This window comes from Canis lupus, chromosome 8, assembly GCF_048164855.1.
Source record: "Canis lupus baileyi chromosome 8, mCanLup2.hap1, whole genome shotgun sequence".
NCBI lineage: Eukaryota > Metazoa > Chordata > Mammalia > Carnivora > Canidae > Canis > Canis lupus.
Window position 1 is genome coordinate 64896874 of NC_132845.1, and position 25418 is coordinate 64922291.

The window sequence follows — 25418 nt, forward strand, 5'->3', positions numbered from 1 at the left end:
CACTGCCCCCACTTCTGTATCAGCTGACAGCCCAGCCTCGCAGTCCCCAGGCACCTCACACCACCTCACACTTGTGTGGTTGCACACGAAGCTAGCGCCTTCTGAAGAAAACAGCCCACCCCATCACGCCCACCTAAAAAACCCTTCACTCTTCACAGCTTGGTTTCTCCATCATTGCCCTTGAGGAGTCTAGAACTCTCCAAAGCACTGGGGGCAGGGGAACTCTAAAAGCATGCCTAGTTCTGTGTGTTGGGAGCACTTTTTCAGGAGGAAGGTTCTATGACAGCAGCAGCCAACGGAACTGTAATGTGAGTCACACCAGTCATTTAGGATGTTCTGGTAGCCGCGGTTTTAGAAGGAAAAATAGGTGAAATTAATACTATATTTTGCTCAACCCAGTATACCCAAAATATCATGTAATTAACATAAACACAGTAAGGAGATATTTTACATCCTGTTTTTCATGCTAAGTCTTCCCAAGTTGGTGTGTATATCACACTCCCAGCATATCTCCAACAGATAAGCTGCATTCCAAGTGTGCAACTGCCACAAGGGGCCAGTGGCTACTGAACTGGACATGGGTCTAGATCTTTCATTATTCTCAGAAGGGTACACTGCCCAGAAAAGGATTTCTTTTTTTTTTATTTTATTTTATTTTATTTATTTTTTTTTTATGATAGTCACACAGAGAGAGAGAGAGAGAGAGGCAGAGACATAGGCAGAGGGAGAAGCAGGCTCCATGCACCGGGAGCCCGACGTGGGATTCGATCCCGGATCTCCAGGATCGCGCCCTGGGCCAAAGGCAGGCGCCAAACCGCTGCGCCACCCAGGGATCCCAGAAAAGGATTTCTTAGGCAAGACTGAGGTGGAGTCGACAAGTATCCCAGAGAAAGGGAATGGCATGTGCCAAGGCATGCAGGTGTACCTTCTACCCAGGAAACAGTGCATTCAAGTGCTGGAAACTGGGAGGAAGGGTGTGGCAGTGGGAGGTGGGCCAACTAAGGAGCTAAGACCTGCTTTGGAGCTTGCTATGAAGTCCAGATTACCAGGGAGCCACTGAAGGTTCATAGAGCAAAAGAGGCATGCTTAGCACCGGAGTCCAATGTACCCAAATGGCCTTCCCTTGAGATCCTACTCACTCTTCCAAGAGCCACAGAGGACTTGTCGTCATTTGGGACATCGCCATGGAATAGAAATGTTGACTCTCTCCAAGTGTGAAGGACTGCCTTCCCTTCCACCTGAAAGGGGCCCCCTCTCAGCACCCCAAAATGCAACTCACAGCATGGGTGGCACAGTTGGCTGCATGTTCATACTCGGTGGGCTGGTACCTCTTGTGGGCAGGGACTCGGTGGTTCATGAACCTGGAATGAGAGGTATAATTCCTGGAGGTTGGCCCAGGAAGCCTGGAGCAGCTCTGGTCACAAGATTCCCAGGAGACCTGAAGATCAGGTCCCTCCCGGGTTGTGGGGGGGTGCTGGGGGGAAGGATTCCTCCCCCTCTCCCCCTCCCTCTTCTCCTTCCCCTACTCCTCCTCTCCCTCCTTCCCTTTTCTCTCCCCATCTTCCCTCCCCCCTTTCTATTACACTGTTTTTGGACTAGCCAATATTTATTTTGTGCCTAATCCCTAATGTGGTATTTGTTACAAAACTTTGCTAAATACAGCATTCTCTCCATTTTCTGCTTCTCATTTTCCTTCCGTCCAACTGATGCACAGTACAGCTCCCCAAGGGTACAGCCTGACCAACTCTTCCTTGTGCACCCACCCCCATAACCACCACCCACAAGGAGCCTGAGCTCATTTCCCGCCCCCCAGAAAGTGCCCTTATACCCCCTCCCAGGGACTTTTCCCTCGGGGAAACCAGCCTCTGACATTGTCATCAGATTACTTTGGCCTATTCTTGAACTTCCCATCAATGGGATCACAGAGCACAAACCCTCTTTTGTCTGGCTTCTTTGGTTCCACGTGACTTTTGCACGATTCATTCATGTTGTTGGATATAATGATTGGCTGTTTTCATCGCTGTGCAGAATTCCATCCACAATTTATGTATCTACTGGAGGTGGATATTCCAGTCTGGGGCCATCATGGAGAACTCTGTAAGCACTCGTGTGCACATCTCTGGTGACCATCTGCACTCATTTCTGCTGGGCGTAGATCCACATGTGGAAATGCCAGTTGACTTTATCTTAAGCAATATGCATTCCTAGTGTTCTGGAGTCCACGCCTCGTTCATTTCCTCCAGTCTCTCCTTTGATCCGCACTGGAGCTCCGAAAGCACACAGATCTATTGCCCCACTCATTTTACCGAGGGGAAACCATCGTGTAGAGTATATGAAGCAACACCCCCAGGTGTTATGGCACTCAGTCTGCGCCTGGCTGGTGTGACTCTGGGCAGTGGTTTTCAAGTCAGGCTGGGAAGGCAGGCCTGACAGGGTGGGGAAGGGGAGTCAGATTGCTGGGGGTGAGGTCTGAAAGCACCTGGCCAGCAAGCAGGGCCAGCTTGGCAGGGGTCCTCTCCTTGGCCCAATGGGCAGCTCACCTGTTCACCTTGGACCCTGCTGACCATTATCCACCAGATGGGGTTAAACTCCATGGAAACATCAAAAACGTTCCCTCCAAGACCCCAATTAGTACTATGAAGGCCCATAAAAATAAGGGATAGACACATGGCTCAGAATAAAGGGATCAATGCAGTACAGGTCACAGAGTATCTACTAAAGCACCTTCCATATGCTGGGTCCATGCCACGTGCAGACCACTGAGTATACGCTGAGCTTCTGGATGCTGGTGTCATGCTGGTACAGTTCACGGAGAATTTACCCAGCAGTACCACACCAGTATAGATCACAGAGCATTCACTGAGTACCTTCTGTGTGCTGGATCTGTGCCAATAAAGGTCACAAAGCATTCATGGAGCACCTCTGTATGCTGGACCCATGTTAAGTGTACTTCACTGAGGATTTGTCAGCACTTTCTCTATGCTGGATCCACACTATAGAGTTAATAGAGTATTTGTTAAGTACTTTTTATATACCAGTGTTACACTGAGAACCAGGGTCAATGGGTTGGGATGACCTGGCCTTGCCCTCGAGGAGCTCATAGTCCAGAAGGCATTAGATGCAAGCAGAAATCCCAATGCCATGTGATTAGTACTCCTCATCCCTTTGGGAAACCTTTGAAAACATCTACTATGTGCTGGAGTTGAGAGAAGAGACACAGCATAGTGTGAAGGCTTCCAAGAGGGGACAGGCTTCCCAGGGCACACAGGTACACCAAGATGCCTGGGCACCAGCAAACAGATTGTCAAGGGATAAATGAGTGTACGAGGTGAAAAGAGAGGTGAAAGGGTGCTTCTGGCCTAGGGACGAGCAGAAGGGAGTGCACAAAGCATTGGGCAAGCCGCCCAGTGTGTGCAGGGCAGTCATCAAGGCCGGAGGGTGGGGCTGTCTGCCAGGCGCTGACACTGCCACCTGCCCTGGCTCTCCCAGGGTCTGGTTTTCCTACACTGGCCCCTTGGCACCTAGACAAGTCTGGGTGTCCATGGCTGCTCTCCTCACCCACCTGCTGGCAGCCACTCTCTGCCTGCATGCAGCAGTCACTCTACCTGTGACCAGGGCAGGGTCATGCTGAGCCCATTACACAGATGAGAGAACTAAGACCCTTAGGCAGCAAGTCCCAGGGCTGGGTGTCTGAGCAGAGCAGGCTGGACCTCAGTGCTCCAATCTCTGCAGAGTTTGACACCTGTGGAGGGGCGGGCTCAACGCTGGGCTTTGGGTTACAGAGAAAAGGGAGGACCCAGCCCTGGAGCTGAGGACCCCACAGAAGCACAGCCTCCTCTACCTCCTCCCAAGACAACCAGCCCAACAGCTCACCTTCTCCAGGAAGAAGCTGTCTGTGGCCAAGAGTGGCTTAATAAATAACAATACAACAGAAGCAGTGCTCTGGGCTGAGTTGTGTCTTCCCTAAATGCTTATGTTGGTGTCCTAGCCCCCAGTACTCAGAAAGTGGCCTCATCTGGAAACAGAACATCTGCAGATGTCATCAGTTAAGAGGAGGGTGAGGCCCTAACCCGCTACGACGATGAGGGTGCTTATGGGATAAGGAGAGACACAGAGTTGAAGCCCCTGATGCCAAAACCCCCAGAGGCTGGGAGACAGACACAGAAGCTTCTTTAGAGCCTCCGGAAGGAAACCAACCCTGCAGACACCTCAGTATTGGACTTTTGGCCTCCAGAACTGGGAGGCCAAATGTTTGGGGGGGTTTTGGTTTTTGAGGGTTTTTTTAAGATTTTATTTATTTATTCACAAGAGATACAGAGAGAGAGGCAGAGACATAGGCAGAGGGAGAAGCAGGCTCCCTCTGGGGAGCCTGATGTGGGACTCGATCCCTGAGCTCAGGGATCACGACTTGAGCTGAAGCTACTGAGCCACCCAGGCATCCCCAAATGTTTGTTGTTTTAAGTCACAAAGTTCATGGTCGTGTGTGACTAGAGCCCTGAAGACAATAACAAAGTTATGCACAGTGTTAATTTTGATAGCTCCTGCCCAAAAGCCCCAAAGGGGGCTGTGCCAATGGGGTGGGGCAGAGGCCAACCATGCAAGGACACAGCTGATGCCTTTGTTCAAAATGGGAAACTGAGTCTGGGGCTGAGGGAGTTCTCGTCCACCTGCCACCAGGCACAGCCCAGCCACCCTCTCTTCTGCTCCCTTAACAAATAGCAATAAGCCACCCATGATGCCAGCCTCACGGGTCCAAGGGTGATGTTGCGTTGCTGTGGCAACCTTCGATGGGCAGTTCTTTGTTTCTGGGTTCCACAAAACCCTCCTTGTCTCGCCCCGTGCTGCAGCCACTGAACAGCAGAAAGGCGGGCAGAAAAAAAAAGCCAGGAGACAAGGCCCCAGGACCAGGGGCAAACACCCAAGAAACAGAGTTCCCACAACCCTCCAGAACTAAGAACTTTTTCTTTACCTCCTTGTGGCCTACTTTCTTTCTTTATAGCCTCTAGGCAGACATTTTTTAAGAGGACAATGAATTGTTTTATTTAGGTTTTCACTTTCCTTTGTATTTACATACAGTTTTGTTTTTTGTTTTGTTTTTGTTTTTGTTTTTGTTTTTGTTTTTTGCTATCCAGTTTTATGAGTTTGGGCAAATGTAGACTGCCGTGTAACCACCCCCACAATGAAGATAAAGAACAGATCCTTCATCCATCCCAAATGCCCCCATGCCCCGGGTACCCAATATCCATCCCCAGGTGCATAACGGCTGCTCAGTTCTCTGCCCCTAGAGCTTTGCCTTTCCAGAATGTCGTGTAAATGGAGTCGCATGGGTGGCCTTGAGTGTTTTTGTTTTTTGTCTAAAAAGAACTTATACGATGAAGTCAAAGTGCATTCTCAGGTGGAAAGAAACTGCTCTGAATGCCAAGCAGGGATTGACTTAGGTCTATTTAAAGTGCATCTAAGACGAACTTGTTTTAGGGACGCCTGGGTGGCTTGGTAGCTGAGCATTTGCCTTCGGCTCAGGTTGTGATCCCAGGGTCCTGGGATCGAGTCTCGCATCGAGCGCCTCACAGGGAGCCTGCTTCTCCTTCTGCCTATGTCTCTGCCTCTCTCTCTCTCTCTGTCTCTCTCATGAATAAATAAAATCTTAAAAAAAAAAAAAGATAAACTTGTTTTATACAAGGAGAAAATGGGCCTTCCTAAATCACTCATTACTGTTCTTGGCAATTAGCCTCAACCCTTCCATCCTCTTTTTTTTTTTTCTGCATCGCCTTCTGAGTTTGGCTTTTTTACACTCGGCATCATGCATGTGAGGTCCATCTGTGTTGTCACTGTGCTCTGATGGCTCCTTCCTTTTTACTGCTGAGCGCTCTTCCATTGTCTGGATGTACAATGGCTTGTTTATCCATTCCCCAGTAGAGGGAGAAGGGAGTCATTTGTAACAGATGAAACATAGAGATAAAATTTAGAATGTTCTTGAACAGAGCTGACAGTCAAGGAGCAGCCTTCGAGATTGTGGGAAGCTTCTCTTAAAAGAGTTGATATTTCCAGCAGGATGTCACTAAACTAAAGGAGGAAAGTGGGCCTTTCTGCCTCCTCTCTGGAGAACAAAATTTCTATTCTGTGGCCAGGCCTACTGCTTAGATGACCTCGGGCTGTGGCATTTGTGGGGGGTGGGGAGGACAACCTCACATGGAGAGCTCCCAGACAGAGTCAGGGTCCAGACTTGGAGCCAGCAGGGAGGCAAGGACAGAGGCTGAATTTCCATCCTGAACAGGATGGAGCAGGGGCTTTGAAGTTGGGCACAGCTGTGTGGAAAATCTCTGCAGAGTCACTTAGGTGCTGAGAGACCTAGGGGAAATTACTTCCTGTTTCCGGGCTGCAGCTTCTTTGTATGTAAAAGGAGATACTATTGCCAACCCGATAGGTACCATGAGATGAGATGGCTCAAGAGCAGAGCACCTGGGTGGCTCAGTCAGTTAAGCATCTGACTCCTGATTTGGGCTCAGGTCATGATCTCATGGGTAGTGGGATTGAACCCTGTGTCAGGCTCTGTGCTTAGCAGGGTGTCTGCTTTTCTTTCTCTCTTCCTCTCCTGCCCCTCCCCTGTTCATGCTCTCTCACGCTCTCTCTCTAAAGTAAATAAATAAATCTTAGAAAAAATATGGCTCAAGAGGCCACACAGGAGTGCCTGACATGTACTGGTACTCAAAGAATGGGCACTCTTTTCACCTCTCCCTGGAGAGCCCCCAAAGAGCCCAGGCACCATTTTCTTACTGGTGGTTGATCCATCCAGATACTTCCCATTAAAATCCACAACATCCTTGCAAAGGAGATATTATTATTCCAACTTGAAGGTGAGGCCATACAAGGTTAGGCCAATGGTTCTCAACCTTGGCTGCACACGGACGGGTAGATCAACAAAACGTGATCCATCCATATGATAGGATAGTACTCAGCCATAAAAAGGAATGACATTCTGATATCTGCTACACATATAAACTTCAAGCACAGAATGCTGTCACATGAATAAAACAAGCCAGACACAAAGATCACATATTATAGGGTCCCATTTATACAAAATATCCAGCATAGGCAAATCCCACATAATGATAGAGAATAGATTAGTGGTTGCCCAAAGGTGGAAAGAACAACCTCTTAATGGGTATAGGGTCTCCTTTTGGGGGGATGGAAATGTTTGGAACCAGACGGAGAGGGTGATTGCACAACATCGTGGATTACACTATGCCACTGAATTGCTCACTTTTAATGTGAGCTCACTTTAAATGGCAAATTTTGGGGGTGCCTGAGGGCTTCAATCAGCTAAACATCCAATTCTTGGTCTCAGCTCAGGTCCTGACCTCAGGGTTGTGAGTTCAAACCCTGTATTGGGTTCCACACTGGGTGTGGAGTCTATTTTAAAATAATATAAAATTTTTAAAAATAAATAAAATGGCAAGTTTTATATGTCGATTTTGCCTTAATTTTTTTTAACGCTAAGAAAAAAATCACCTGGGAAGATTTTAAATATGCCAGTGCCCCAACTATATCCCAGATCAAATAACCTAGAACGTGTCTCAGGGGCTGGGACCCAGGCATCGTATTAAAGCTGCTGGGTGACTGCAACAGACAGCCAAGATTATGAATGAAAAGCCCAAGCTGCTACACGGTGAGTAACACAGAACTGGACAAATACTAGCAACAGGAATTAATCTGAATGTCTAACAACAGGTTAGTGGTAAACGCATAAAGAGATGACTGGAAAAAAAGAGGAGAGATGGATGGAATTGGGGTCTCTGGTCACAGAAGACTTTGGCTGCCCTTTATTTTTTTTTAACTTATAGGATCGGGTGGGGGATTAAAGGAGATTTTCTTTAAAAAAAAAATATTTTATTTATTCATGAGAGACAGAAAGAGAGGCAGAGATATAGGCAGAGGGAGAAGCAAGCTCCTCACAGGGAGCTGGATGCAGGACTTGATTCTCCAAACCCGAGATCACGCCAAAGGCAGCTGCTCAACCGCTGAGCCGCCCAGGCTACCCATAAAGGAGATTTTCAATTGACCTGTATTGTTTGAATTTCTATGAGATTATATTCAAGTTTTATTTGTGCAACTAAAAGTAAGTTTTATAAGTGCATAATGACACAGGAAATGTTTGCCAAATATCTATCAAGTGGGAAGAAGAGAATATATAACTCATTATAATTATAATAAGACTGAAACATGGGGATCCCTGGGTGGCGCAGCGGTTTGGCGCCTGCCTTTGGCCCAGGGCGCGATCCTGGAGACCCGGGATCGAATCCCACGTCAGGCTCCCGGTGCATGGAGCCTGCTTCTCCCTCTGCCTGTGTCTCTGCCTCTCTCTCTCTCTCTGTGACTATCATAAATAAATAAAAAAAAAAATTAAAAAAAAAAAACAAGACTGAAACATGTATGGATGGAAGAAGACATGTAAATGCACAAAAATGAAATACATTATTTGTGGGGAGGGCGTTGGATTTACCCTTGATGATACTTTTTCTCTTAAGAATTCGTTTAAGGGTTTTGAGGGAAGACAAAGATGGAATGCCCATCAGATCACAGTATTGTATAATATGCTGGATTTCTGGGAGAGATAAGTGTGTCCCGGTTATGGGGGAGATTGTCCTTCCTCAGGAGATATGTGCTGACATGTTTGAGGATGAAGTGTCCAGATGTCTGCAATTCACCCTAAAAGGTTCAGAGAGAAGAGGAAGTGATAAACCCAACATTGCAAAAGGTTAATATCCGGTGACTCTAAGTGAATGGCACTCAGACTTTCATGGAACTTTTCTTGCAACTTTTCAATACACATTTGAAATTTTTCCAAATAAAAAGCTCGGGGGCAGGGGGAGAAATCTCTTTTTTTTTTTTTTTTTTTTTTTTTTTGAGAATTCTCTTAAGATCATTATACCAATGCTTTTATGATGTAAAGATTTCAAAAATGAGAGGCCAATCCTCTGTTGGGTGATGTCACAGACACAATGGTCATACTCAAGACAGCAGCGGGAACTTCAGGAAACCAAAGGGCAGCAGGAAAGCAGGAGTGGGAAGGCAGAGGAGATCGCAGGGGCCAGGGGGGAATCCCACCAGGCTGGAGTGAGAGCTGGGTCAGGAGGCGATCCCCGTCTTGGGATCCCAACATTGTGGCATCTCCCTGCTCTGGAACCACTCCCACCTCATTGCCCAGGAACCTGACCCCTTCATTCAGTCCATGGCAGCCCAGAATAAAGGAAGTCACAGGAGGACAACATCTGGAGTTAGGTTGTCTTTCTATGTCACCTACTATTGTAGGGCTGACAGCTTTCTCGGCAGCTGCAAAATTTTGCCCTTATGCCCAGCTGTGGAACTAGCTGGATGGAAAGTAGGTAGGTAAGTAGACCAGAGAGATAGGCAAATAGCTTAACAGACAAGTAACTAGATACCTAGATATTTGTCTGGAAGGACGAATGGACGGTTGAATCAGGGGACAGGAAGATGGGGAATGGATGGGAGGAGATGGATGGATGAATAAATGGGGAGACTGGAGGATGGATGGATGGATGAATGCGGGATGGCTGAGGGGATGGCTGGGGGGATGGGTGGCTTGGAGGATGGATGGCTGGGGATGGATGGATGGCTGGGAGAATGAATGGATGGGAGGATGGATGAGGGATGGATGAATGGAGGGATGGATGGGGGTGGATGACTGGGAAGATGGCTAAGGGGACGGCTGGGGGATGAATGGGATGGATGGATGGATGGATGGATGGATGGATGAGGGGATGGATGGATGAGGGGATGGATGGGGGATGGATAGATGGGGGGATAATGGGGGAATGACTGAGGGGATGGCTGGGGGAAGAATGGGATCGACAGATGGAGGGAAGGAGGGAGGGACGGATGGATGAAGGCATGGGTGGGGAGATGGATGGAGGGGTGGGTGGATGAGTATGTGAGTAGGAAAGATAGGCACGTAGCTTGGTAGAAAAATAAGTAGAAGTAGATATGTAGTTGTCTGAATGGACAGAATGATGGGTGGTAGAAAATCTGTTTTCCTTTCCTCCTTCCAAGGTGAACACCAAAACACTTTCAAATGTTTCCTTCAAGTAAATTATGCTTTGCTGAGGCTCAGTGTCCTGGCTAATACAGCACTGGAATCCTAGGAGGTGCCTGTCCCAGTCCTTTCTTAAAGTGGTAAATGCTTGGGTTTCCAGGGTTTGGACAGGCAGTGGGGAACAGTGGAAAGAGGACAGCCTTTGGAAGCAGTTCTGATTGGACCTGGTGAACACTCCAAATGCAGGAGTTATGATCCCGTGACTCCAAAACTAGGAGAGAGTTCCTCTGTCAGAGCCCAGCCTGCTCGCCCATCCCAAACGCAGTCACAGGGCCATCCTGTGTGGAACTGCTCAGAGGAACTACTCACCTGCTGCAGGGCTGCTCGGAGGCTCAGCCTGGAACTCCCAGCACCCAGGTAAAAGTGCTCTACACTGTAAGGTGCTGTTCATCTGCTACCCTGCTCAGGCCTGGGGATCTCTTCTTCTCCCTATGCCTCTGCTTTGGTTTATACCCTCCTCCTACCACCTCTGAGCATACACTATAGTTTACAATTAAAATAAGCAGCTCAGGGAGTCAGACTATTCAGATTTCAACCCTGGCACCAACCATTCTAGCCACAAGCCCATGTGCAAGCTGCTAAAGCTCCCTGGGCCTCAGTTTTCTCATCTGAGCAATGGGGAGAACCTCAGCACCCACCTCAGAGCATTATAAAAGAATGAAACGGGTTCATCCAAGCACAGCACTCAGCATTTCTTAGCATGTGACCCACATTAATAATTCTGTTACTATGAATCCTCACAACCAATAGGACAGGTCCTATTATAAGCCCCATTTCAGCTGAGGAAACTGAGACCCAGAACTGTCTGACCATGAGGCCTGTGGTCTCAGAGGATGATGGCACCTATCTCACAGAGGAGGAGACGTACCATGTGAACTTCCCACACACAGCAGGTGCTCAGTACTGGTGGATCCCTCTCTGCCTCCCATGTCACCTCCAGAACAGGTGCCATAATGTGCTTAGGTAAGGCAAGGAGGTTTGCTTTCAAAATCAGGCCTCACCACTCCACATCCATAAGGGTGGCTACTATCCCAAACCCAGAAAGCAAGGGTTGGCGAGGATGTGGAGAAATTGGCAGGAATGTAAATGGTGCAGCCGCTCTGGAACACAATAGGGGAGGTCCCCCCAAAATTAAACACATAGAACCACTCCACTTCTAGGAGAAGAATCAAAAGCGGGGAACTGAAGAGATGTTTGCACAGCCACATCCACAGCAGCATGATTCACAGGACCCAAAAGGTGGAAGCAACCCAAGTGTCCATCACAGATGAATGGATAACAGAATGTGGTCCAGTCATACAATGGGATATCTTTCAGCCTTAAAAAGGAAGAAATTCTGACACCTGCTACAAACAACATGGATGATCTTTGAGGACATTACCCTAAATGAAATAAGCCAGACACAATAAGGACAAAGTGTGAAAGATTCTATGTATATGAGATCCCTAGAGTCACCAAAAACACAGAGTCAGAAAGTAGGTGGTGGTGCTGGAGGTTAGGGGGAGGGAATGGTGTGTAATGGAAACCCCGGTTTGGGAAGATGAAGGGTTCTGGAGCCAGATGGTGGTGATGGTTGCACAACAGTGTGGATGTGCTCAATTCCCCTGAAGTATACACTTAAGAATAGTTAAAACATGGGTGCCTGGGTGGCTCAGTCAGTTAAGCATCTGCCTTCAGCTCAGGTCTTGATCCCAGAGTCCCAGGATCGAGACCTGCATCAGGCTCCCTGCTTCACAGGGGGCCTGCTTCTCCCTCTGCCCCTTACCTGGCTCATGCTTGCGCTCTCTCTCAAAAAAATAAAATCTTTAAAAAATAAATAAAATAAAAATCTTTTTTTAAAAAAGAGAAAAGTATGCTTTCTCAACCATATCTGCCTCAGGCAGGGCCTAAGCAGCCTGACCTGCTGGGTCCCCACCACCTGGATACCCCCAGCACATGCCTCCCCTCCCGCCCCTTCCTTTTCAGGCTAGAGGGGTGAGGCCCAGCCTCAAGCTTCTGCAGTCTCTCCCTCTCCTCCCAGCCTGGGCGCAGGGCTGTAGCCCCCAGAGAGAAGCAGTCCTCCTCTCCCACATGAGCTCAGACCCAGGAAAACTATTGCGGCCAACCCCCCTCTCCGGACGGCGCTGTGCCTGGCAGCGGCAGCCCTGGGATCCCAGGACAGAGGACTAAAGAGATTTGTCCAGGTTTCCACACAAAGAGGGTCTGTCTGTCTGTCCCACAGCAGCAAGGACCGCCCAGAGCCAAGCTGGCCCTGGGCCCTGAAAGCCTCCCCGTTCTCCAGCTTCGCCCCAGGACACTTCCTTTGTGTCCATTCATGAATTCAGCCTCCTCCTGGGTGCAGACAGCATCTTGGCTCAGGTTTTGGGAAACCATTTTTGGGCTTATGCCACCCCACAATGGTCTCAAGATCAAAATCCCAGGGGAGAGAGAGCCAGGAGCAGGAAGGGGTGGGAGGGCTGAGACTGGACACTATGCCTGGTCCCAGGAACTCCCTCCAGGTCTTCCGGAGGCATTTCATGTGGACAGCGCCCCCTGGAGGTTTGTACCTGGTAGTACTGGCCGGACAGACCTGGGTAGCCCCCAGGCTCCAGCCCACAACCTCCCTGTGGCTCCAGGGGGGAACCTCCCCTATTCTGGGATAATGAGTCCCCATCTCTAAAGTAGGGACCACCCCTGCCTCACCGAAGTTATTGGAAGACAGCAGGTGAGACACCTTCTGAACCAGAAATCCTGGGCCGGGTTGGGGAGCCACCTCCACAGTCCTAGCAACAAGAGGCTGATGCAAGCCCACCCCCCACCCAAGTGTCCAAGAGTTAATGCTCATGGCAATCAGCCTCTGCCAATGCCACGGTGAGCTGAGGAAAGTGCCAGGCCTCTGTGCCCAGAGGGGTAATGCCAAAACATGCCCCACAACGTCTCCCAAGCAGAACCAGCTTGCTTCTTAATAAACCCTTTGGTGAAAAAAATAAATAAATAAAAATAAAATAAAATAAACTCTTTGGTGGCTGCGCACCCTTCCCTGTGCTCATTCCCTACTCTCTTTATGTCTCTTGGGATCACCTCCCAAACACACTGCTTGCCCTTGGATCCTTTTTTCCGGGTCTGCTCCTGGGGAGACCCAAACAAGGGCAGAGTTGGCCTCTGAAGATGCCAGCCACAAACCCCAGGGGCAAGCAAGGGACGTTGCTTCTGAATGCCTCCGGTCCCAGCTGGGGACGGTGCTATGATACCAGAAGGCTTGTGTGTACAGCACTCCACAGTTTGCAAGGCTCGTTCACACCCCCTCGCTCCTCGGGGCAGCAAAACACTCTTCCCAAATCACAGGCCTTCTCAGAGGCATGTCCCAAACAGGAATCTGCCAGAGGGAACTTGTGAGGAAAATCAGCAAATTTCTCCCCTGCCCCCGGAAGCCCTTGGCCCTTGATTTCCTCACCTGGAGGCAGCAAAGCACCTCTGGCACCACAATGAGGGGCCAGCCTCAATGCCTCACCCTCCATCTCCCTCTGGAAGGCTGGGGCATCCAGGAGCCTTCACAGGATGCTTTCACAGGAAATAGCATCCTCAAGGCTCGTGCTATTCCCTGAGGGAGGAATAGCCACTCCTGGGCCATGCAACATGGCAGAGGCCTTGAATGACCATCCCTGGCAACACAGTGCCCCATGCCCTGGCACAGCCCAGCTCCACCAATGGCCAACGGTAGGGCCACGGAAACTCCAAAGCAGTGTGCCCTGGAATAGGCTGAAGCTGGATTTCAGACCAACCCCATCCCCTACGGTCAGGATTTGGGCACCCATTCCTGAGCAAGGTAGCTGCCTTCTGGGAGATCTAGATCTATACCTTTCTGGGGCAAGATGCACACATGTGTGTGCACAGAGTAGGTGCACCACCCCAGGGGTTCACGGAGCCCAAAACACCATCCACATATCCTAAGAACATCTACACTACAAACAGACTCATCCACTCCTTCCTCTGGAGGGCTTTCCTGGCAAGAAATGAACCTTGGGTCTGTCTTGGATAATAATGAAGATCCCACCACTTTGGTACACTAAGTGCAGAGAAGTTTGGGGGGCTGCTGAGCAACCAGATATTCAAAAGGAGCCGGGGGAATCCCAAGAGCAATCTGGGCATCACCGGAAATGGGACAGTCAGATGTCTTGTGCCCCCTTGGACAGATGCAACATAAAGTTTCTCGCCTTTCTTGCCGAGAACATGGATTCTAAACCTAATCTAGCCTCTATAGCTATGCTATCTGACACAGCACGAGCCATATGTAGTCAAGTAAATAATACACCTTCTCTAAAAATAAAAATGGGAACACCTAGGTGGCTCAGCGGTTGAGCCTGTTTGAGTCTGTCTTTGACTCAGGGTGTGATCCTGGAGTCCCAGGATCAAGTCCCACATCGGGCTCCCTCTGCCTATGTCTCTGCCTCTCTCTCTCTGTATCTCTCATGAATAAATAAATACAATCTTTTTTTAAAAAACTAAATAAAAATGTATAATTCAGGGGCACCTAGGTGGCTCAGTGGTTGAGTGTCTGCCTTTGACTCAGGTCGTGACCTCGGGGTCCTCCTCTCTCGTGGGGAGCCTGCTTCTTCCTCTTCCTATGTCTCTGCTTCTCTGTGTGTGTCTCTCATGAATAAATAAATAAATTCCTTAAAAAACAAAAGTACAGGGCAGCCCTGGGGTCTCAGTGGTTTAGCACCACCTTCAGGCAAGGGTGCGATTCTGGAGACCCGGGATGGAGTCCCATGTTGGGCTCCTTGCATGGAGTCTGCTTCTCCCTCTGCCTCTCTCTCTCTCTCTCCCTCTCTGTGTCTCTCATGAATAAATAAATAAAATCTTAAAAAAAAAAAAGTACAATTCAAGTGCTCCATACCACCAGGGAATTATTGTCAATACTGACAGGTGAGACAGGGGTCTAGTGGTTAGGGAAAAACTGTCCTCACCAGTTAAAGATGTGGACTGAAGTCACACCATTGGGATTTGTCCTCAAATACTTCTGCAGAGATGAAGCAAATTTGGCAAAATGTTAGTAATTGTTAAGTTCAGGCTATGGGGTGTCAGAGGTTCATTATTCTTTCTACTTTCATGAATGAAAGTCTTCACTACGTGAGGACTGGAATATTCATACAATCTCAAAATACTCCCTCCCCCCCACATAGTACTAGTGACCAAAACAAACAATAATTTTACAGAGAGAAAACCTGGAGGACATCCATGTGAGTGGGCGATCCCAGTCCATAGCACCCTGAAAGACAGACGGACATCTCCCACCAGTTATGAGGCACCTAGAAGGACCAGCATCACTTCTACCAAAAACGCAGAGCCTCAATCTAACCAGGAAACCCCGAACTGAGCCCGGGGACCCCCACCTTGGGGCAGCCCACAGAGCGACTCGCCTGGACACCTCCGAGACCATCGGATGCCTGACAGAGGAAGACGGGAGATGAATTCTGGATTCGAGGAGGCTAAGGAGACAATGCAGGGCACCCTGAATCAGATTCTGGTAGCTGGCACAGTGATGGGGCAAGCTGGCAAAATCAGAATATGGACTCCATCGGAGAAGGACAAACATTATATGTTCTCATTCATTTGGGGAATATAAATAATAGTGAAAGGGAATATAAGGGAAGGGGGAAGAAATGTGTGGGAAATATCAGAAAGGGAGACAGAATGTAAAGACTGCCAACTCTGGGAAATGAACTAGGGGTGGTAGAAGGGGAGGAGGGCGGGGGGTGGGAGTGAATGGGTGACGGGCACTGGGGGTTATTCTGTATGTTAGTAAATTGAACACCAATAAAAAAAAAAAAAGAATATGGACTCCATGTGAAATAATATTGCATCAACACCAATGTTCCCATTTCTTCCCCCTCTTTCCCCTCGCATTTAATCAATGACTTGCATATATCCCCGTGTTCAGCTAGGTTTTATTTCTCTTATTATTTTTTTCATTGTGGTAAAAGACTCTCAACATAGAATTTTACTGTTTTAACCACTATTCAATGCCCATTTCAGGGGCATTGAGCACATTCATGCTGTCATGCAGCCACCACCACCACTGGCCGGCTCCAGAACGTTCCATGCCCCCACACTGAGACTCTGTCCCTGTTGCTGACCCCCAGCCCCTCCTCACCCCTCCAACTCACACCACCATCTGCTGTCTCTGTGCGTCTGACAACTCTGGGGACCTCATGGAACTAGACTCACACATTTGTCCTTTTGTGTTATCAGCTTATTAGCATACTGTCCTCAAGGTTCCTGCTTGCTACAGCAAGTATCAGAACTTCCTTCCCTTTTAAAGTTGAGTCTCTTTTCTTAAATTTCATCCCATAAGAGACGGCACTGGTACTACATTCACACATAGTGAAGGCTTTGGGGTCAAGGGACATGTAGGCAAGGAACTGTCCCATTGTCAGGAGATGCAACAAGCAGACCCCCCCCCCCACTGCTGGGGAGCCCCTTGGGGTCTCCATGCTCCCTGCAGCTGCAGTCTCTGGAGTGGCCTCTTTGGTTCCTTCTGGAACCAAAACCTTGCCACTCATTATAAAAGCCTCAGTAGTGCCCCAGAGCCCACAGGGGAAGGGCCAGCTGCTGGGCAAATGCCCAGGCACTTGGGGGCCAGACCCGGCATCCTCCCCTCCAGTGGATCTGAGCCCAGCCTCAGACTCTTCCCTCATAGTGGGAACCCATTCCTGCAGCCCTCATAGTGCTCTTCCCTCTCCCAGCCTCCTGTAGAACTCCTGTTCACCCCCAAAGGGCCAAAAGTCACAAGCTGTCCTTCGCTTCTCCTGTCACGTCCAGCATCTACCCCGTCTCATAACAGCACTCTTTCCTTTTGGGCCACACCCTCTTCCTCTCACTCCACTGGGCTCAAGTGGAGCCACACCCCACCACCACCCAAGCCATGCCTGACTTCCAAATTCCAAGCTCCAAAGGACCTAGACTTGGCAGGCCCTTCCCCTGACCCCGGTGATAGGTTCAAAGGTGGGCATGCAATCCAGGCCAAGGCACAGAGACTCGATTCCAGGACAGTGGTGATTCTGCCGGGAAAGAGAAATTCTTGGTCTACAAGGGCTGTGAGCAGTCCAGAGAATGCAGCCACCAGAGGAAACAGAGCCCAGAAACAAAGAGACCCTGGATCCAGCTGTACCTGAACGCAGACACTCCTGAACTTCTCAGTTCTGGACACTAACTCATTTCTTTCTTCTGGTGTTCCCTTCTTTCTCCTCCTTCGTCCTCTCCTTGTCTTCATCCTCCTTCTCTCTCTCCTCCTCCTCCTTCCCCTTCTTTCTCTCTCTCTCTCTCTCCATCTCTCCTTCCCTCTCTCTCCTCTAAGCCAGCTCAAACTGAGGCTTTCTGTTACTTACAACTGAGAGCACCTGATTGACCCTCAAGGCCCCTTCACCCAGGCACGTGAGCAGAAACTGTACCCCTGGTTTCCTGCATGCTTGTCAATATCTCAATTCTGCATTAATTCACATGGTGTTATTAGGAAACTGAGTCTTCCCCTAAACTATGAGCTTCTATACGTCTGGGACAGAGCCCGAGATCCTGCATTTCTAACAAGCACTAGGTGACACCAACATTACTGATCCATGGAGTATGCTCTGGAATGGCTTTGGAGGGTCCTGCTCTCATGAATACCCACAAACTGACTTACAGAAGCCCCAGGCACCCTGGTCACAGGGGATCCAGTGCTCGTCACTGGCACAGCCCAAGCCGTCGCCCTAGACATCCACATTATAACTAACCCAGGCAGGCCCCAGGAAAGGTCTTCTCCACATCTCTTATCCCAGGTCCTCAAAACCAAAGACAGCTGTAAACCCATACAGTGGAATGCGACTCAGCCTTAAAGAGGAAGGAAACTCTGACACACACCCGAACAGGGATGAACCTTGCGGACATTATGCTAAATGAAATAAGCCAGTCACAAAGGGACAAACATGTATGACTCCACCTACAAGGGGTCCCCAGAGTCATCATCAGACTCAGAGACAGAAAGTAGACGATGGTGCCAGGGCCTGGGGGAGGGGATGTGGGGACGGGGTATTTGATGGGAACAGAGTGGTAGTGATGATGCACAGCAAGGTGAATGTGCTTTATGCCCCTGAATTGGACACTTAAAAGAGACTGAAATGGTAAACTTAATGTTACGTAAGCTTTACCACATTAAGAAAGGAAAAAAAAAAGATCACATCCACATGCCATGGAGATCTATGGGTGACACCATGGCCGGCATTGGAGGGGAGGGTGCAGGCAGTCCCAGTGCTGAGGTCAGCGGGAAGACACATTAACCCATCTGTCAAAGCCTTGCTTTTGGTGCCATGGCACCACGGGTTCCACCCGAGAGTCACTGCCCAGCAGTCTCAGCCTCCACCTCTCACGCCTCCTGTGGTTCCGGGTTTCCGAGCCACTCAGGAACTGCCCTGGAATTCCCAACAGGTGTACATGGCAGCGCAGGAGCACTGTGCAAGAAGGACAAATTCGTATCAGCCCTGAACCTGCATACGTCTGGGCCAGATGTGTCTGGCATAGGCACGATTCCTACTCTTTACCTTGGCCACTAGGCCACTAGCACTGAGCTCTAGATGTGAAGGGTTTCCTTTTCATAAGAGGAGATTCAATTGCATTTGCAAAAAAAAAAAAATTCAAAATATTTCAGCTTGGGGTGCCTATGTGGTAAAGCATTGCCTTTGGTTCAGGTCACAATCTCAGGGTCCTGGGATCAAGTTTCACATTGGACTCCCCACCCAGTGGGGAGTCTGCTTCTCCTTCTCCCTCTGCCCCTCCCCCAGCTTGTGCACACACTCTTTCTCTCAAATAAATAATCTTTTAAAAATATTTTCAGGGACACCTGGGTGGCTTTGAGGTTGAGTGCCTGCCTTTGGCTCAGGGCGTGATCCTGGAGTCCTGGGATCGAGTCCCACATCGGGTTCCCCGCAGGGAGCCAGCTTCTCCCTCTGCCTAGGTCTCTGCCTCTCTGTGTGTCTCTCATGAATAAATCAATAAAATCTTTTTTAAAAAATTCAGCTCTACTTAAATATTTTACGTAAGTTTTTGACTTACGTAAAATATTTTTTGACTTTTGACTTTTTGACTTTAAGTTTTATACTTATTAATCTTCATTTGTATTTTGCCTTTCAAATTTAAGAAAATTCTGGATGCTCTAGAATAAAAATAAGTAACTTTTTTTTTCGATTTTTTACTTTTGGTTTAATTTACATTTGTAGGGTATTTTTTATTTTTTAAAATATTTTATTTATTTATTCATGAGAGATACACACAGAGAGAGGCAAAGACATAGGCAGAGGGAGAAGCAGGCTCCCTGCCAGAAGCCCGATGCGGAACTCGATCCCAGGACCCCAGGATCACGACCTGAGCCAAGGCAGATGCTCAACCACTGAGCCACCCAGTTGTCCCTTGTAGGGTATTTTTTAAATTACGTTTTACATTTTCATCCTTTAGACTAGTGCTCTCCAAGAAAAATTTCTGCAACAACTGAAATGTAAGTCTTGTGTTGTCCAATACGGTGGCCACTGGCCATATGTGGCTATTGGGCACCTGAATGTGGCCCCTGCAAGCAAGGAACTAACTTTTTATTTTTATTTAATTTTCACGAATTTAGATTTGAGTTTTTTAAAAATATTTTATTTATTTTTTCATGAAAGACACAGGTAGAGAGAGAGGCAGAGACACAGGCAGAGGAAGAAGCAGGCTCCATGCAGGGAGCTGCATGTGGGACTCAATCCCAGGACCCCGGGATCATAACCTGGGCTAAAGGCGGCACTAAAACCGCTGAGCCACCTGGGCTGCCCTAGATTTGAATTTAAATAGCCCCAGGTAGGGGCACCTAGGTGGCTCAGTTGGTTAAGCAGTTAAGTGTCTGTCCCTTGATCTGAGCTCAGGTCTTGATCTCACAGTCACAAGTTCAAGCCCTGTGTTGGGCTCCACACTGGGCGTGGAACCTACTTAAAAAGAATAAATAAGTAAAAATTTAAATAAATAAATGAACAGCCACAGGTGGCTAGTGTGACAGCCCTGGACTGCACAACTTTAGATGATCAATTAGACCCCAATTTAAGTGAAAATCTTTAATATAAATAATATAATTAGTGATTTTGCTGCAATGAAGAGAAAAATAACTGGTATGAAATATACCATAATGAATAAATTATGTATACCTTTATCTTGTTGCTCATCCAAGCATTGCTGGCCCAGCCATAAATGCCAAGACACACGTGAAAAAACTAAATTCAGCTGCCTTTGATAGTGGCCAGCCTTCAATCATATGACAGCCACGTTTTAGAGTGTTCCATTTTTGTCATTATAGAAGTATATTTGCCAAGGAGGACAGAACCCATTTTGTCGAAAAGCTTGTTAGCTGGGTTTTTAACTTTAAATATTCAGACATATGGTGTGTGGACTTCCGCTGGGACACTCGCTCCAGCCCCACAAATGCTTGGGGCGGGCCTGTCCATGAATGAAGGCGGCTGCACGGGTGGTGTGTTGAGAGCCTTGCCAGACCCTGCGAGGGTGTGGGCAGCAGGGAGGACTCAGGATTCTAGTCCCTGTGTCCAGCGAGGACAATCGCATGAGCTCTGGCCCTACTCCACAAACGCAGGTGATCATGAGGATTATTATCCCCATGGTGGTGTGGGAGGCAGAAAAGCAAAGCACAGTCCAGGTGTGAGCCTGACCATGTGGTCCATGACTACGGGCAAACCAAATACGGGTGGTGAACAGAAGGTGCTAGGCGTGAGGCCTGGCACGTGGTTCTTATTCCATGAAGCCCAGAACTGGCCTGCCCACAGTAGCCCAGCAAGACAGAGCACCCGGGAGCCCCTCCTCGCCACCTCTTCTCCACGCACAGGGACCCTCTGACATCAGCACAAGCCTTGCCAAGATAGAAGGGTTCTCCAACAGCCCCGTGGATCTTGAGAAATTTGTTTTGTACAGAGCGCTTTAAACTCTCCCTGGAAAGAGGCTGTGAATAACAATCACTTGCAGAAATAACCACCACTTTGGAGCACCAACTGTATACCCGCACTGGATGCTTCTCATACATATCTTCATCACTTAAAGAACAAAAAAGTGTTTATGAGACCCATGACTTTCAGAATTTCTGAGCTGGAATAGGATTGGTCCTAAGTGACCTTGAAGGGATGTCAGGTAGTAAGATGGGGACCTAAATGTACAGAAAGCCTACCAGGGCCACTGTATGCTTTACCAACCCCATGTTAGCCTCCAGTACAAGGATGATAGCATGGCTCGGTGATTAAGTTACCTATGCAAGAGAACCCAGCAAAGAGATGAGCAGAATCAGCACTCAAGCTCCAGGCTCCTTCAGCTTCTCGAGAACACCACTACAGGATGAGCTGGGCCCTGACCCTCCTGTGGCCTTAGGAACAACTTCAAGCCTGTGGCAAGAACTATGCGATGGGGCCGTTCTGGGGGCACCCTATGCCCCAGTCATTGTATAACTAGGCAGTCAGTGAGCATCACGTCGAACTTGTGACCCATGGGACGTGGCTAATGCCCAGGATCGACAATGGATCAAATATGTGTCCACACAGAGAATTCTCCTGGACGCTGGTGCCCTGCTGCAGAGATGTTCCCCAGCAGTGTTACTTACAGAAGTGGATTCCAGGAAGCAATGAAAGCCTCTGAAAGTGGGAAATAATAAAAATAAACCAGTGTTCGATGATGAGATGGAATATGAGGCACACATTAAACTCAGGTTGCGAATAACTGTTAAAGACAAGGGAGACAGGCTTGCAGCAGGTCACATTTTTAAAATTACAACACAATGCTAGCTACAGCGTCTCTGCAGAAAAAGGACAGCAAGCAAACAAGCAGCACATTTCACAGTGATGATCTTAAGATGGTGGGATGAAGGGGGACTGTTGCTTTCATTTTTATACCTACTTCCCTTGATTTAAAAAAACGTTGCCCAAAGAGCACATGTTGCACTTATAATTGCAATGCTGCTTTATAATGACTCCCACTTAAAGTCAGATTAAAAAAGGGGCACCTGGGTGGCTCAGTTGGTCAAGCATCTGCCTTTGGCTCAGGTCATGATCACAGAGTCCTGTGATTGAGCCCCACGTTGGGCTCAATGTTCAGAGGGGAGTCTGCTTCTCCCTCTGCCTCTGCCCTTCTGCCTGGGGTCTGTCTGTCTTTCAAATGAATAAATAAAATCTTTTTTTAAAATTTAAAAAATAAAGTCAGATTAAAGCAAGAAAGCGGGATCCCTGGGTGGCGCAACGGTTTAGCCCCTGCCTTTGTCTCAGGTCATGATCCCATGGCCCCGGGATCGAGTCCCACGTTGGCCTCCCTGAGTGGAGCCTGCTTCTCCCTCTGCCTCTGCCTCTGAGTCTGCCTCTGTCTCTGCCTCTCTCTCTCTGTGTCTCTCATGAATAAATAAATAAAATCTTAAAAAAAAAAATAAAGCAAGAAAGCAGACCAAGGTCTTCAAAGGTTCATTTGCTTGTCCAAAGTCACACACCCACTGGTCATTCACCAGATCTGACTGGTACCTATTCAGATGCCAGGTGCTGTTCTGGACAGCAATGGGCACAAGACAGCAGGACTACACTTCCCAGCCTCCCCTTGCAGGAAGGTGGCCACATGGGTAAGTCTCCCCCTGGGGAATGGAAGCTATCTTGTAAGGCATATAGAATCCAGGTTGGTTTTCTTCCCAAGTCAAGAATTAGAACACTGCTAGGACCAGAAGCACCCTGTGTACCCAGAAGCACCTGCCCCCCCCCCGCCCCCGTTAGAGATAGCCAATGAGCTGATTTTGCAATAATCATTTGCTGGCTTTCCATATACCTTCCTCTGCATTCCTAAACAACAGGTGGCTTCCTATTCTTGAGCGTCAAATGACTGGATTCATAGTTCTCCTTGTGTTTTGCTTATCACTCAACATGTCTATAAGATTTATCTGTACTGTTGCCTGAAAGTGGAGGTACTCTCACTGCAGGATATTATTCTATTATAGGGATGCACACTACTCTACCATTGACGTTTGGGAGGTCCCCAAGTCTTCCTTATCATGAACAATACTGCTGAGAAAATTCTCGTCCATTTCCAATGACACACATTGTGCACAAGTTTCTCCAGGGTAGATGCCCAATGAAAATGAGCAGCTTTTTGTATGCTCACTGCTCATTTGTGTACTCTCCTCTCTCTCTTTGTGTTTATCTGCAAAACGATTTGTATTTTCACATTTTCTATTCGTCTTTTTCTTCTTGTAGTTCTTTATATTTCCTGGACGTTAATTATCTTGGTGGTTAAATTGTGCTGCAAATATGTCCTTCATAGCTCATCTTCTATTTTCTTCATGGCATTTTTCAGTGGATAGAAATTCATAATTTTTAACATGCTCTAGTTTATCTCTCTTTTCTTTAATGGTTTTAACCTTTTTGTGCCTTCAGATATCTTTACCTACCCTGAAACCCAAAAGCTAGTCCTTTCTATTTTCTAAAAGTTTCAAGTTGTTTTTTTTTTTTAATTTCACTTATAAATTTTTAACCCATCCAGGGCTTTTTTCTATATGGTGTGAGGTAGAGCTCCAGTTCCACTGTTTCTGTCTGGATAACCAATTGTCTCAGTACCATTTATTTAATAGACCATCCTTGAGTTGGTGAATCAGCAATGCCACATTTCACAAAAATCAAAAATTTTTTTATATGTGTGAATCTGCTTCTGGACTCTCTATTCTGTTCCAGGGGCCAATCTGCCTAGCCCTGCACCAACACGACACAGTCTTTAATTCCTATAGCTTTATGATAAGTATTTTGATCTAGGTAAATCATTCAAGGGTTCTAGACTAGAACCTTAAAAGACGGGCTAGTCCCACCATTCATTGAAAAACAGGCTCAAAGATGGAAAGCATCTTTTTACAGTGTCACACAGCATTTAACTAGGAACACTGTTAAGGGCTGAATGGTTCCCCTTCTCCTTCCCCCAGAATTCATATGTGAAAATCTAATTTCTGGTGTGATGGCATCTGGAGGGGGGATCTTTAGGCCATAATTAGGTCAAGAGGGTGGGGCCCTCATGAATGAAATTAGTGCCTTATAAGAAGAGGCCAGAGGCTCCTTCTCTATCTACTACACAAAGATACAGTCTGTAGCTCATAACCCAAAAGATGTCTCTCACCAGAACTCAACCATCCTGGTACCCTGATCTTGTACTTCCAGCCTCCAAACCTATGAGAAATAATTCTCTATTGTTTATAAGCCACCCAGTTGATGATATTTTATTAAAGTAGCCAAAGCAGTTAAGACAAATGCCCATCTCTTGTCCTGGAAAGACATTCCTGTGCTATTTAATTGGGCAGCCACTAGGCACAAGTGGCTACTGAGCACTTGAAATACAGCTAATCCAAACTGGGATGGGCTGTGGGTATAAAATACACAGATCTCAAAGATTTGCAGTGAAAAGAGAATATAAAATATCTCATGGATAATTCATTTATATTGATTATATGTTGAAATGACAACAGTTTGCATATCAAGGATTAACTACAATATATTCTTAAAATTAGTTTCACCTGTTTTTTAACCTTTTAATGACAATGAGATAGAAAATCAGTCACACATTAAACTGAAGAGCTACTAAAAAATGTAGAACTACATATGTGGCTTGTGTGATATTTCTTCCAGATAGCACTGGGTCATACTATTAAATTCACTCAATCAGGAAGCCTTTATTAAGGACCTAACTTGTGGGCTGCACCACAATAAGGGTTGTGCAATAAGAAAGGGAACAGAAATAGTTCTAATCGATGTGCTTCACTTCCTCACTGGACTCATTGTAGAAACTGCATCAGCCCAAGCACGGAAGGAAAAAGCTCTTGGTCCAGACCCTGGCCCAGATGGAGAGCTCTGTCCCAGTTGGAGAGAGCATTACCAGTGTCCAGATCTACAGATCATTCAGACCAACCCTTACAAGTCAACCAGCTGAGGTTCAGAGAGGATGAGACACCTACCCAAGACCACACAGCAAGTGCAGGAGAGGCAAAGGCCCATAGCACAGGCTTCATAGCTCCTTCCCTGCATGTTTGCATCTATCGCCTCTAGTCCAGACTTTGCTTTCCCTTCCAGCAAACCCTCCACCAACTTACTGTACTTCACAATAGCAAGCCTTTGAAAGTCCAAGTGCCCGTATCAGAGAAGACTCTGGATTTGGACAGCCAGCCCTTCCTACCTTCCAACCCAAAGAAAACCCACAAGAACTCCTCCATGTGTCCCCTTTTCCAGTGGGACTCCCCAATTCTATGAAGGAGAATTCACAACTCCCT

General features: G+C 47.7%; 1 protein-coding gene across 8 annotated transcripts in view; it reads right to left on the reverse strand.

Moving 5' to 3' along the window:
* LOC140638837 (monocyte to macrophage differentiation factor 2-like) overlaps positions 1-25418 on the reverse strand; it is a 127126-nt gene that overhangs the window by 99952 nt on the left and 1756 nt on the right. For all 8 annotated transcript variants that reach the window (XR_012035796.1, XR_012035797.1, XR_012035798.1 and 5 more), the window contains exon 2: positions 1280-1361. Coding sequence is in view for 5 of the 8 variants with exons in the window: in XM_072836855.1 (XP_072692956.1) it covers positions 1280-1361 (82 nt within the window). In the remaining 3 variants the exon portion in view is untranslated. The remainder of the gene's footprint in view (positions 1-1279; positions 1362-25418) is intronic.